The 15,434-nt window shown below is 38.3% G+C and overlaps 2 protein-coding genes across 9 annotated transcripts in view; one reads left to right on the top strand and one right to left on the bottom strand.

Annotated features, from left to right (window-relative positions):
- Window positions 1-15,434, top strand: part of LOC125049319 (rho GTPase-activating protein 21) — a 370,956-nt gene that overhangs the window by 60,691 nt on the left and 294,831 nt on the right. The gene's annotated exons all lie outside the window — the stretch shown is intronic.
- LOC125049318 lies at window positions 545-7,347 on the bottom strand. The gene is made up of 2 exons (XM_047648467.1): window positions 6,597-7,347; window positions 545-6,345 (listed from the first exon to the last, which is right to left on the bottom strand). The coding sequence occupies exon 2, from the start codon at window positions 6,069-6,071 to the stop codon at window positions 843-845; it is 5,229 nt and encodes a 1,742-aa protein (XP_047504423.1). The 5' UTR covers window positions 6,072-6,345; window positions 6,597-7,347; the 3' UTR covers window positions 545-842.

Below are 15,434 nucleotides of genomic sequence, written 5' to 3'. Positions count from 1 at the left end.
CTTTTCTCTTAAAACATTTTTTGTATAAAAATAAAGAATCGGTATTCGGTACTATGTGTGACTTCTGTACCTGACTGTGACCCTATATTTTGGGCCTGCCTCCGTGAAGTTATATATATCAATAATCGATATAGGTATGTGTGCTATAGATAGATAGAGATGGAGCCAGTTGGAGGAGGCCTATAGTCTATAAGAGGTCCTTAAAAAATTGTATAATATTTTAAGTGTATGTGTGAAATTTTAATATTTTGTAAAAATGGATGATTGTTTCAAGGAATAAATTATTATTATTATTCGAAAATCGATGTGTTAACAGTGCGATCCCTTCCTATTTTGTTATGGGACAGGAGGCAAACCAGCAGGCTTTTTTTTTAAATGACAGCCTCCGCCCATGGCTTGCGGGTGTGTTGCCGGCCTTTCAGGAAATGGTACACTCTTTTCTTGAAGTCGTCGTATCTGAGGACAAATGGCGCGCATTTGTAATCATCGTTTATAAATCGTTAAGATTTTTTGTATCGTTATTTAGGTTTCGAGGTTATCCCTGTGTTTGTGATTTATTTAAACAAAAACTATTTTACATGTTAGGTTCTTTAAAACATTTAAACTAAGTTGGATAACGTAATGGTACAAATTAACGAGGTAAGAGTGCGTGTGCTCAGTAGCGTGCGGTGGTGGCTAGTGACGCGTCCGGCGCGTACGCTGCCGCTCGGTCCCTCCCCTCGCGCCCGCCCGCTCCCCGCAGGTCTTCTCAGGGATGGGACGCTGTCCACAGACAATCGCCCTCATGCTAGGGATGTTCACGCGTAGCTGTGCGCGTGAACATCTTCGGCGGCCTTGAAAGATCAACTTTCAAGATCCTTGTTCTCCTCTTCTGTGATGATGTCATTCTCAAGTGGTAGTAGGCAGACCTTGTTTACGGCTCGTCGTTCAATTCCTCGGAACGTCATGAAGTCGGCCACCCTGCAGACGTTGTCAGAGCCCATGTAAAGACGCACGGCTCGTCCGATTCTCCATTTGAGAGGAGGGAGACCATCTTCCTTGAAGACGACGAGGTCTCCTTCTTGAAGATTTCGCTCATGATGGCGTCCTTTGTACCGCTGTTGGAGTTCTAGTAGGTATTCGTTTCTCCACCGTGCCCAGAAGTGTTGGCGCAGTCCCTCGATCATTCGGTATCGACAGCGGATGCGTGTCTTCAAGTCGGATGCTGGAGGTGATGGCAGTGACGTCAGCGGCCGTCCGATGATGAAGTGCCCTGGGGTGAGAGGAGAAAGGTCGTTTGGGTCAGATGTTAAAGGAGTAAGGGGTCGGGAGTTGAGGATCGCTTCGATTTGCGTAAAAAGCGTGCTCAACTCCTCGAAAGTTAATGCTGTATTCCCCGCTATGCGCTTTAAGTGATGCTTTGCGCTTTTTATGCCGGCCTCCCATAGACCTCCGAGTGAAGGTGAATAAGGTGGGTTGAAGGTGAATTTAATGCCCTCATTTGCGGAATAATCTTTAAGATCACGAAGACTTGACCGCATTACCCTACCTAATTCATTGTTGGCCCCCACGAAGTTTTTACCGTTATCACAGCAAATGTTATCAGGCTTGCCTCTTCTAGCGATAAATCGCTTTAGGCTTGAAATAAACGCTTGAGTGCTGAGATCGCTGACCGTTTCCAAATGGACTGCTTTAACAGAAAAACAAATGAATAAACATAGGTAACATTTTGAGATTTTATTACCACGTCCGATTTTATTGGAAATCATGAACGGTCCCGCGAAATCAACACCACAAGTTTGAAAGGGATAAAATTGTGAAACCCTATTTGAAGGAAGGTTTCCCATGAATGGCTCCATTGGCTTGGCCTTGTATCTTGTACAAACAATACATTTTCGAACTGTACTGCGTGCTAAATTTCTACCGCCTATAGGCCAGTATTGTTTTCTAAATGAACTAAGGAGCAGCTGAGGGCCGGCGTGAAAGAGACGAGCATGTTCGTGTCTCATGAGTATTTTCGTAAAGTGATGTTTACTATCTAGCAGAGCCGGATGTTTTTGTTCAAAAGAAAGTGTCGCATTATCAAGACGACCACCTACTCGCAATATTCCACTCTGGTCAATGAACGGAGCTAACTGCAAAATTGAACATTTAGGTTTGAGTTTATTTCCTTTATTCAAGGTATTTATTATTAATGAGTATGATTCATACTGAGAATTTTTAACCAGTAGCTCGAGTGAATCGTTGAGTTCCTTACTGCACAAGGGACTAACATTTTTATTTTTATTTTTACAATTACTTATAAATCTTAATACGTAGGCATATATTCTTATTAACCGAATGGGGTTTGAATACCTAGTAAAGTCAACAAAGGTAGATGTGTTTAATGCATTATGAACTTGAATATTGTTTTTCAATTCTGATAAATTTATTTTAGATTTAGGAGCTTGTGGCCACTCCGTTTCCTGACTTAGAAGGAAGGAGGGTCCGCGCCACCACAAATCAGACTTTGATAAATTACTAGGTTCTAGACCTCGCGACGCCATGTCGGCGGGGTTGATAGCTGTGGGTACGTATCTCCACGATGATAGAGATTGAGCTGAGAGCTCACGAATTTCGTTTACTCGATTGCACACGAATGCCTTCAAAAGCTGAGGTTGTGAATTTATCCACGCTAATGTTATGGTGGAATCAGACCAATAATAGGTACAATCAATATCGCACCGAAGAGCACTCGTCACCTTAGCTGTGAGGCGAGCTCCGAGTAAGGCCGCGCATAGCTCAAGACGCGGTATTGTTAATGGCTTTATCGGGGAAACACGTGTCTTTGCACAGAGTAATGCAGTGGATATTATGCCTTTGGGGTCCACTGAACGTAGGTAGAGACAGGCAGCGTAGGCATTCTGGGATGCGTCTACAAAGCAGTGAAGCTCTGTGGAAATGGGTGAAGCGCATAGCGCGAATCTGGGAACATTAACTGTAAGTAAAGAGTTAAGGCTACCTATCATCTGTTGCCACACATTATTTATTTCAGTGGGGACTGGATCGTCCCAATCAAGCTTGAGGAGCCACAACCTTTGTAGCAAAATTTTTAAAGCAATAGTGCAGGGACTGATTAACCCCAGCGGGTCAAAGATTTTACACGTATTTGATAAAATTACTCTTTTGGTGACCTTTTGTTGAGTACAATCAACATTTAGGGTGAAGCGTAATGTGTCAGTGTCCGGGGCCCACAGGACACCCAATACACTAGACTCTTTACAAAGATCAAGGCCTTGAGTTTCAGTGTTGTGTTGAAATATCTGAGGACAGTTAGTTCGGAATTTATGGATAGGCAAACATGCCGAGTTAAGAACTTCTATGACTTTTCTATAGATATGATGCAATTCATGCTCGGAAGATGACCCGGTCAACATGTCATCAATATAAAAATCCTTTTGAATAACTTCTGAGACAATAGGATCATTGCATTCTAAAGCAAGCTGTTTGAGACATCTAGTACTTAGGAATGGGGCAGAATTTGTGCCATAGGTTACAGTTTGTAATTCCGCAATTTCAAGGGGCTGAACCTTGTTGTCTCGCCAGATGATCAGCTGTAAATGCCTTTGAGAGGGATCTATAGAAAACTGTCGATAAAAATTCATTATGTCACCTGTAAGGACGAACCTATGTTGACGAAATCTAATCAAGATATTAAACAGTTCATCCTGTACTACAGGGCCTGTATATTGAATGTCATTAAGTGATTTCTTTGAAGAAGTTTTAGCGGATCCATCAAAAACTACACGAAGTTTTGTTGTTTCGCTGGTTTCTCTAATTACACAATGATGTGGTAGGAAGTACCCAAATGATGGTCTGTCTACTTTAGATAAATGACCAAGCCTTTCATATTCCTTTATGAATTGAGTGTATTTGTCTTTATGATCAGAGTTTTTATCAAGTTTTTTCTCAAGATTTAAGAAGCGCTTTTCGGCCATCATGTATGAATTACCAAGCGCTTGCTCTGGTGATTCCCGAAAAGGCATTTTTACACAAAACCGCCCGTTAACTAGACGTTTCGTTGTTTCCTGAAAATGATGTTCGCAAAATTCATCCTCAGGTGACATAGTGAGTTCTGAAAGTGGAAGCTCCTCAAGATTCCAGAACTTCGTTAAGTTGTCGCTAATTTCCTTGGTGAAATTGCAATGAATGACATTACTTTGTTTATGAGAGTAACTATGAAGAGGACCTGCCACTAGCCAACCGAATTTTGACTCTTGAAGAATGGGCTTATGTTGTCCTAATTTGATCTGCTTTGGAGAGATCGCGTCGAAGAAGACTCCAGCCCCCAACAGTATGTCAACGTCAGAAGGAACATAGAATTTAGGATCTGCCAACTGAATATTAACTGGTAAGTTAAGTTCGCGAACATTGACGGGAGCATTTGGTAAGTAGCCAGTTATTTGAGGTACTACATACATTTTAAGACTGACATTAAAGTGCTGGTGAAGTGAGCTTATGGCTAGCTCGCAGCTGTCAGTTATATGAACTTTGACGTTATTAATGCCAGATATACATAAAGAATCTGTATTATTACTGATTATACCCATTTTATGTTTTAGGGTTTCAGATATGAAGCATGACTGACTTCCTGCATCAAGCAGAGCTCGAGCAAGGTGAGTATTTTTACTCTGTGGATCAGTGACCCTGACCAATGCAGTGCATAGAAGAACCTGCTGATTAGAAGACTGTGCGGACAGTGACACAGAATTTGTTGAAGTTAATGTGGATTCAACGGCTGCCGGTTTGACGGCTGGTTCACTGACTGAGTGCAAGAGCGTGTTATGTCGTTTTCCGCACTCCCTACAAGTACTTTGAAGGCGACAGTCTTCCACAACGTGACCCCTCCTGAGACAGTTCGAGCAAAGGTTTAATTTTACGACTTCGTCTAACCGAACTTTAAGAGGTAAATCTTTAAAGACGTTGCAATGTACTATACTATGCTGATGCTTACACATTGGACAATTATGAATGTTTTTGCGTTTAGAGCTTGATGACGACACGAAACTTTTCGAACTTCGTGGTAGGAATGCGCTCTTATTATCACTACTCCTTACTACTTTAGGTTCAGGTTTAGATCGTTCAGTGCTATTGGCAGACATCGTCTCAAGAATGTCAGCACGGTTTCGAAGAAATAGAATCATGTCTGCTAATGACGGTAAGTTGGGCAAAGTATTTTTATGCTCTTCCCACTTCCTGCAGGTGACTGAATCTAATTTTGAGCAAATAATGAAACAAATGAGTACGTCCCATTTGTCAGTTGGTTGATCTAAGTTCTCGAGAGCTCTTAAGTTCTTTAAGAAAGTGTCTATTAAATATCTAATAGCCTTGTGAGATTCACGGAATAAAGGATCCATGCTAAATAACGCTTTTATGTGGTTATTGATTAAAATGTTTTTGTTATCGTATCGTTCACACAAGAGATTCCATGCCAAGCTATAATTTTTGGAAGTGAACTCAATTGACTTTATGACTACAGTTGCACCTCCCTCTAAAGATGATCTCAAATAATGAAATTTATTTATTTCTGAAATTGAATCGTTTTGATTGATCATGGACTCGAATGTGTCTCTAAATTCAAGCCACTTAAGGTAGTTCCCGTCAAAGGTAGGCAGCTTGATAGTAGGTAGTTTGATTGCATAGTGGTCACAACTGCCACCAGACCGGTGTGAAAGAGCACTACTCGGTCTCTGTTTGGAATCAGACTTGGAACATGACTCTATTAACTCCTGAGCAAGAGATATCAACGAAAAAAACCTATCCTCGATATCATCACGTTCATCAGAATCATCATTCAAAGCTTCTAACCTATTTTCTACCTCATCGAACTCAGAGAACATAGACTGTACCTTGTTTAGGCGATTGATTAGTTCCTTGACCTGTATACTACTTAGATCACCTGGTTTCGCAGATTTTAAAGGTGTTATGTGATTTTCGAATTTAGTTAAGCGTCCCTTCATTGACCGGCGCAGATTAATCAGCCTTTGAAACTCGATTGAATCGCTAGAAGAGCCTTCGCCTTCAAACTTATCAGCAGCATCCGCTTTAGACATGATTCGAATTTAAATTAAGTACCTAGGTACGAACTTAGGTATGTACGAGAATGGGGTACGTTTGTGATAAACACGATTCAAAAAAAGGGCAAACAATCAATTAGAGAAAGTAATCTGTGCACCAAACCAGTTGACACGGTGGTCAAGTCCTCGCGATATTGCACGTGGCAGCTCAGCACGTCGAGCTCGGTACGACCCGGGAAGGCACGATGTGCCCAGGGCAGCCACGTGATAGGCAGGCTGTAATGTCCACTGGGCAGGAAGATGATCAATCCTGGAATTCACCGGGGGTTTCACGTGAATAACGTACGAAGAAACACTTGTTGGAATAATGGCGATCTATGACACACTAGAGATTTTAGCATAAGAATTGAGGCATGAAAAAATAAAATATTATGAGAGAATGGTTTATTAGACATTAATTTTAAGTTTTTTGGCAATTTTAAGGCCTTATGTTTAACGATTGCATGTATTTTAATGGATTAAGTAAATACATGTGAGAAAATGATGACTAGCCACACCCACCTTAATTAAGAATCCTTATTTTTGCAATGCTAATGATGATTTTAGGAAGCTCGCGCTTTTAGCATTAGGAAAATTATTTCACACAAAACGTGCTATTGCGCAATGTACCAAATCAAATACCAAAGATGGCGTAGCCTAAGAAAAGATTTTATGCCAAACAAATTATTGCAAGCTAGCAGTGATGGAAACACTACGATAATGAACTTACGAAATAATTAGCTGGAAAATAGTAAAGTGTCACGCATGTGGCAATCATGCACGAGTAGGGATAAAGGACCAAACTCGGTAGGCAAGAGCCCATGCGCACACTGAAATGCTATTGTAAGCGAATCACGCAGATATTGAGCTCGCTTCGATACAAATCGAAGGAGGAAAGTATTTGGAAAAAGAATGGATAGGATGGCACTACTTAACTGGCGATCTTGTATGTCTGGTGATGGCCGCGTCCGTCCTCCTGGATCCACCTTGTCCTGTCACGGTCGCCAATTTTGTTTGTGATTTATTTAAACAAAAACTATTTTACATGTTAGGTTCTTTAAAACATTTAAACTAAGTTGGATAACGTAATGGTACAAATTAACGAGGTAAGAGTGCGTGTGCTCAGTAGCGTGCGGTGGTGGCTAGTGACGCGTCCGGCGCGTACGCTGCCGCTCGGTCCCTCCCCTCGCGCCCGCCCGCTCCCCGCAGGTCTTCTCAGGGATGGGACGCTGTCCACAGACAATCGCCCTCATGCTAGGGATGTTCACGCGTAGCTGTGCGCGTGAACACCCTGTGAACTATAATTATACTGTAATTAATTTTATTACTTAATGTTCTACAATTATATATAATTATACAATCGTATAATCGGATTTCAAATATTTGCACTCACACATACATGGTTTATGTATTCACTTTGATGTGGATCTAGTAAGTATTTTTTACTAAAGGCCTTCTGAAACGTAGGTAAGGTATATGATTCTTGTAAAAGCGAATAAATACATATATACATTGCCAGAAGTCTTGCAAGTGCGTTGCCCGTCTTTCAAGAATTGATACGCTCTTTTCTTGAAGGCCCCTTAGTCGAATTGGTTCGGAAATACTTCAGTGGGAAAAACTTTCTTAAACAAGTTGAATTATAAGCATGTGTGCGGTGAATCTAACATACGACAATCGCATACCAGCCAATAAAGATTTGGCACAAGACATGTTTCGGCGGGTTTGTGAACTAAATATAAACGCCGCAGTTATCTACTGTCGAAATAGATTCAATTGTTGCTTTGATGATGGAATTTGGGCGGCGAAACGGTTCAAAGGTCTTATAAGATGGCTTTATACCAAATACAAATTAAACCATTAACAACACTGTAAATATTATATCAAAAATATTAACTGCGAATAACTATTACTTAAGAAGAGATGTGATCCTCCAACTTAAAGCGATCCTCTAGTTAGACCATTGACTGGTCGGTTCTGAGCCCTAGTCCAGGAGTTGTGATAGCGTGATTCGGGGATTAAAGTAAGTACTAGAAAGCAAGGCTGTACAAGAGCCTGATTTTAGAGATGAGGCAATGAACATGTGTCTCTCAAAGCTAATCCCTTGCAATGTTATGGAGAGACTGGAATAGGCTTCCGGAAAGTGTAGTCAGTGCACCATCTCTGAACACCTTTAAAAATAGATTGGATAGTTTCTCCAAATCACAAAATACACGCGCATCAGCTTATTAAAAGCTGCCAGTGTGTTAAGATACATTATAATAATAAAATAATAATAATACTCTTGCAATCGGGTTCGCAATTAACAAGGCTGCGACCGGAAAATGATAGTCGAAGATTTTATTTAAATTCGTAGTTGAATGAAGGCTCCTTATAAATTGAGTTTGTAGCAAAATTGTCTTGTATTAATGCTTTTATTAGCCGGTGTGTAGAACTTTTAACAGGGCTCTGTTCCGTCAGGATTAATTCGGTCGAATCATCGTGATGATGCTTAAAGCTTTTCTCCGTAAATGGACAAAAATGCAATTAATTTTTTTGACATACCGGACATTTATATTTCCTTTTTGTGTATCGCGAACTTTTTGGAGATATTGATGTCTTTTAAATACAACTGTAGTATTACCTTGCGGTATTATCAATAGTTGCTTGGGTGACACTATCGTAATTTTCTCAACTTTAATTAAATATAGCCTCTATTCATCAGAATTCTAATTTTGAAAGAATTTTGACGTGACAACGTCTTATAAATCGATTGAGCCGGCTGCACGCACGGAAAAACATGACTTATGCGGCGTTACCTCGCTCTGAGGCGTTCCATTTAAGGCTTGAAGTGCAAGCGAGAGCGCGAAGCGACAGAGAGGCATAATCGGACTCCGCGCTCTTCAGCGTTCGACATCTGTCTCTTTCCTACTTGATTGAGCGATTCGTGACGTTGTCACGTTCAACTATCGTCAGTAAACCGACTTTACAGACAACCGATTTTTTAATAGCCCAGTAGTTTAAAAGCCTATTCAATGCAAGCAATCAAATCTTTCCTCATATTAGTGTAGATGTAACGGACCTATGTAAAACCCGATTTTATTACATAAAACATTATTTACTAAATCATCGCGTCATCTTAGCGAGTTTACATTTTCATTATCATACGGCCGTAAAGTTAGCGATCATGACCTACACTATGCTGTAACCGTATACGGACAATGACTTTGACATAGAACCGAGAATTCCGAAGCACTCCGATTTATGTTACAAGCAATTACTTACACGGCTGGTTTTACGTCTTTTGAAATTGATTTGTCGATTTTTATTATTTTCATGCTCCTGCTAACAGAGTGTTTCGTTATTACTTTGAATTCAATAAATTCTTCAGTGCCCTTATTCGTACAAAATAGATAATTTGAACTGCTTTTATTGTGTAAGATTTGGCATCCGTTTTAAGTAAAAAAAGTGTTTAGTTTAAGTGCGTGCGTACAAAGTTCTTTGAAAAACTCATTTTTAAGCCTTGTTCATATTTTAGGTATTTTAGATTTCCGAGACTTGGCGGGAAAAAGGAAGATACGTTAGGAATTTAATTGTGATTAAAATTTTAAATACAAATTATTATTTTTTTTTAAATTTATTTCTTCGATAATACAAACACGTGGCATTTTAATTTTCAATTCGTCATTTGAGATTTCAATAAATTATTTTGCATAAAATATAAAATACTAATATTTCATAAATTCTCTACACGACATTTTAATTTTAAAAATAGAATGTCTATATGGTAATTCACCCTTCTCACTCTCTCTCCATCGGTCTCACTAGCCATCTCCCTTTTCTTCGACAAAATCCCTGCACATCTTCGTGACGTTTTCGTAAAAAATTACCCTCATGCGCCTAAAGAAGTTTCACTTCAAAAATACCTGTGACGGGGTTCCCAGCTCTTCCATAACAAAGTTAAAACGTACTAATTTGTCTCTTTTCATCATAGCGTAACAGAAAGAGATGCAAGCGTACATTTCAATTAAATTTTGTTTGTAAAATAAGTTCTATTACTGTATTTAAACAAAAAACAACTGTCGCCGTGTTTTTGTTTTGCATGTGGTTTTGCGCAATTAAAACTTGCTATTTCGTGGAATATATCGTGTTCGTGATACTCAGAAAGGTAGAAATGAATTATAAGAATAATAATTTACTTACTGCTTGTTAAATTATTCAATTTGAAACAGTTATTTCTGAGGTTATTAGGTCCAATATAACAAAGAAACTTGAGCCCTATACCATCAAGATAAAGCAGTATTTACTTAAAAACATCTAAAAGTTAATAATATGTTTCTACTTTAAAAACCTTGAAAGTTCAAAATCGGATAAGAGTATATATTTTATTGTATTCAATGTTTTGCTCTATTTAGTGGTGAGGATATAATTATATATTATGAAAAAACACTCATACATTTAAGTCACGAAACGCCGTACACGTTTCTTGCTCAATTTGTTTTGAAGGTCGTACTATTGTTGAAGCTGGTAAGTGGTAAAAAACTTTAAAAACATTATTATTATTAAGGTACATATCAACTATAATAATTCAAGTTCCAAGCATTGTTTGTTATGTTTACTCGTGAGTAGTTATCTTCATATATATTTAAAGCTATAAAGAATGTCTTACAAGCTTAGTTGCCGATTATAACAGTCTCGATATCCATAGTTCTCTCACTTTGAAATCGACTGTCCTTTACTTTTTTTTTTATTTGTCGTGTTTGTTATGTTTGCCTATAAGTGCTTATCACATTGAATTTTGTATTTTGTTATTCTTGAGTATTAGTTTGCCGAGCGTTGGCAAGCTATTGTAAATAAATAAATTACATTCAGAACACTGCACACGATAACACGATATTTTGGTACCTACAATCTTGCCTCTTTATTTTTGTAAGAAATATAATGGTTTTGATTATTGATTCCGACGTGTTCTGACATGTACTAACGGATCCGGATGATCCAATCACCGACAAATAAAAAAAATGGTTAAAAATTCACCGGGCAAGGCTTTGTCCTTAACTTCAGGCGATTGATAATCCCGCGACGGCCCAGGCCGAGGTCCGAGTCTCGCAGGAGACGCCCTTGGGCAAGATACTGGAAAACGCCCAAAACAGCCGAACTAAAGGCCCTTAAGGCCAACAGCGAGATTCTGTACAACTGTGTGTGATTCTGCATAACTTCTAATAGTGATACCAACAGCAGATACAATAATGACATCAAGGTTGCGGCATCTTAGTCTCTCACCTTACTCAAAACTCAGCGATTAAAAAGAGTGGCGGAGTTTCTTGCCAGTTCTTCTGGCCCGCTCTACGCCCTTGACTTGCGTACTGGTAGTAAATGTAAATTTACAAATAATTTAACTTATTTTTTGAGGTTCATAAGTGTACTTGTTTACCTATTTGAATAAAGTTATTTTGAGTTTGAGTTTGACATCAGTACTGCGGATACTAAAGTACTACGTCGCATTAAAAAAAACGCTATCGATATTGGATGTAACAGAGGAAGGCGAGTATTTTTCCCCGTTCTAAACATTTCTACTACAAACTAGTCTTTGTTTAAAATCGAATCGAATGTTGAAACTTGAAAGTATGAACTGTTGTAACTTGTCATTTTCTTTAAGTAACGTACGCCAGCAATTATTAGCTGTGTATGAACGATAAATATTGACTTAAATGCATACAATCAAGCACGTTCCACAGTTGAGTGCGAGTGTAATTCAGAGGTGATAAAATTGGCACTTTGCACGTTATTTGCTTAACGGAGCGTTCACCTTACTAGAACGGTAGCTCTTGATTTATTCGATATGCATATGTATCGAAAATAAATATTACGTATATTACGCGCGTTATTTGATTGCGCACTGTTACTTGTTAGCCATAATGCTAACTCATCATCTACATCATCAATACAATGAGAGAGAGTGTTCAGAGAGGTGTTGTTCGGATGAATACCTGCAGCTGAGTTTCATAATCGGACGTCGAGGCAGAATACGAAATTCCACCCGTATCACCTCGACGTCCGCCGTTCTACAATTGAACGTTTTTCAAGACAGTTTTTGCCGCGCACCACCACTTTGTGGAACCAGCTGCCCACTGAAGTATTTCCGAACCAATTCGACTTAAGGTCCTTCAAGGTACGCTCTTACCAATTCTTAAAAGGCAACGTACGCGCGAGCCCTCTGGCATTGAGAGTGTCCATGGGCGGCGGTATCACTCAACATCAGGTGAGCCTCCTGCCCGTTTGCCCCCTGTTCTATAAAAGAAAAATACAGACTTTTACAGAATTACGTTCCTAGTGACGTTAGTCAGTCTGCGTATATCATTCTTAGAGGGCGGGTGTCTAATTTTTGTGTTGTAACTACTGGTCTAATAAAATCCTTTTTTTTAAAAGGCATTTTAATTCCACGACCAAACAGCACCATACGATCAAAACACTATCGCTTGCATGCAATTTCCACCAATTCGAGAATATATTTCATAATTCATAGGTTACCTGTTAAAGGTAGGTATAGCATAGTATATAAGCATATAAATATGGCGTCGAGTCCGTTGCACCCTTGAAGGCTTTTATATTAATCGATGTTGATAGAAATACCTGATGACTGTTCGCTTTTGTCATGTCACGACTATAGATAAAGACAAGTTTTTTATGTCAAGCCAATATTGTCGTGTAAATTAATATTCTAAGGAGGCATATTATTATATCAGAAGAGTAGAAGTAGAAATTTAATTGTTTATGTAAGGATTTAGGCAGTTTATGCCGTGCTACCCACTGATTTCCGAACCAATTCGACGTAGGGTCCATCAAGAAAAGAGCGTACCAATATTTAAAAGGCAGGCAACTCATTTGCGAGCCCTCTGGCAATGTGAGTGTCTATGAGCATTTAACACCAGGTGACCCCCTTGCCCACTTGTCCCCTGCCCATTTGTCCCTTGTTCTATAAAAAATAGGGATTGTTTTTTGACCAAATTAGGGCTGGGTCTTTCCTCAAAAACATAGTAAATATAAAGTGTACGTATTAATGCTTCCACTGCAAAAATTCTGGTGCTCTAACCACTTTCACGCACCGGAAACAGTTATTTAAATAAAATATTAATATTCTTACCTAACCTAACCAAACAATAAATAATAATAGGTTTTTTGGACATGAATTCGGGCGACGGATTCCTAAATCGTTACCAGAATTTTTGCCGCGGTGGCGTTGATACGTAAGTACCGAAAAAAGTATGCAACAATCAGGGTTATTTATAGTCCGTTGAAAATGATTACAATTTCACGTATAAGATCCTACGTCATTTTATATTAGAACAGTGGTATATCTATAGAACGTTAGCTGTATACAACACGTAACTTCATAAAACGTTCAAAGCTTGACGCGTTGTAATGTATGCGGAGAATTAAGTCTAATAATGGTTTTTGTAGGGTCATCGACACTTAACCCGTGCTAGGCTATTAATTCTGTTTCTAGCTTCGTTTATTATACTTGGAATGAACTGTGGCTATAAGCTTATGTTACCAGTGGCTCTACGACCTTTTTAAGATCTCAGTATTCTGTATCTGTTTGTTGATCATTTGTTTTTCTAATAGGTAAGTATCAGCCGCCTGTGACACATGTAGTCTTTTTGGGTCTAAAACCAGCGAAACTCATATATAATTTTATTACAGCTCAAAAATAAAATATCTTAAATATAATATGTCAATAGAGGGATGACACTGCCAGAAGGCTCGCGTTTGCGGTACGCGTATTTTGTTTGATATCGATATAACTTTAATAAGATTATATTTTAGTTTATTATTTGTAGCTGACTCTAATATTAAGGAAATATAATACACAAAATTTTTATTCAAAATTCTTTTTTTACAAATAAAGGGAGAGAGAATCGTTATTTGTAATTATGGTGTACACTTATCAGATATCATTTTTCATTCTTAATTGCCAAAATTTATATGTAATAGGTATAGATTTGAATACCTGTCATCAAATTTATTTTTTAATATTGATTAAACAGGATGTTGAAAAATGTAATATAAGAGTTTTTAGACGCAACTTGGACCGTACAGTGGTATTATTTTTAAGAATTCCTTTGTTATTAAATATTTTCTTAATGAAGCCCATTATTGTATAGGAAGTGAATGTAACATTCTTCTAAAGTTAATTACCTATTAGGAAGAAAATTGTCATATTAGGTGTTGGAATCTACACGTGTTTAGATAAAATCTAAGTAAATATCTCATATTTGCACTAACTCTTAGAGTTATAGTGTGAATGTCTATATATGTATGTAGATTATAACCATGATTATTCTTTAAATTATCTCCTTGTCCAATGAATGGCCATCTGATTGGTTGAATTATGTGTAATGTAATTCAGACTTCAACTACGGAGATTTTTTTTATTAAGAAGTTGCCAACGGGCAAAAGGCTCAAATCATGTTAATTTCCGCTCACGGGTTCAATGACAGAAGGCTCGCGAGTGCGTTGCCGGCCTTTTAAAAATTGGTACGCTCTTATCTTGAAGGACCCTAAGACGAATTGGTTTGGAAATACTTCAGTGGGCAGCTGGTTCCACATAGTCGTGGTGCGCGGCATAATATATGATATGTTTGAGCCTAGTTTATTTAATCAAACACAAATACTTGTGTATATACAAATAAATAAACTTTATAGCTTTATAAAATTAATCTAACTTTGCACACACTCAGACTAGCTTAATAATGTTAAAATAATAATTATATATTGTGTCACTCAGTTTTTAACGACTAGTGATAGTTTATTTAAAAATCGTATAAATTTTACAACTGTTATTTAAACATTTATTTTCCGAATCAATTCGATTAAGTGGCATGAAAGAAAGAGCGTATCTTTTGTGAGTGTCCACTTCATCACTTAAAAAAATAAAATAAATCAGTGGCGGTACAACCTCTTGAAGTCTTGGCCTCAGATTTCTGAATCAGTTTCATGATCATTTTCAAATCTAATAGGCAAGTAGGTGATCAGCCTCCAGTGCCTGACACACGCCGTCGACTTTTTTGGGTCTAAGACATGTCGGTTTCATCACGATGTTTTCCTTCACCGTTCGAGCAAATGTTCAATGCGCACATAGAAAGAAAGTCGGTTGGTGCACAGCCGGGAATCGAACCTACGACCTCAGGTATAAGAGTCGCACACTAAAGCCACTAGGCCATCACTTCATCACTTCAAATTAGGTAAAACATGGATGAATAACCCTCATTAAAATATCATTACTGCTCACTATTGTATGTTTTAGAAATTCTTTCATTATAGACTATTGGACTTATACATTTGCTTTTTATAATAAGCTACATCTGTAAAATTCCAATATTT

This window comes from Pieris napi, chromosome 5 (genome assembly GCF_905475465.1).
Source record: "Pieris napi chromosome 5, ilPieNapi1.2, whole genome shotgun sequence".
NCBI lineage: Eukaryota > Metazoa > Arthropoda > Insecta > Lepidoptera > Pieridae > Pieris > Pieris napi.
The sequence above is the reverse complement of the archived record's forward strand: the minus strand, read 5'-3'. Positions and strand labels throughout refer to the sequence as shown.

Excerpts from the sequence above, each read along its gene's own strand:
- LOC125049318 (XM_047648467.1), bottom strand. The coding sequence starts at position 6,071 with ATGTCTAAAGCGGATGCTGCTGATAAGTTTGAAGGCGAAGGCTCTTCT.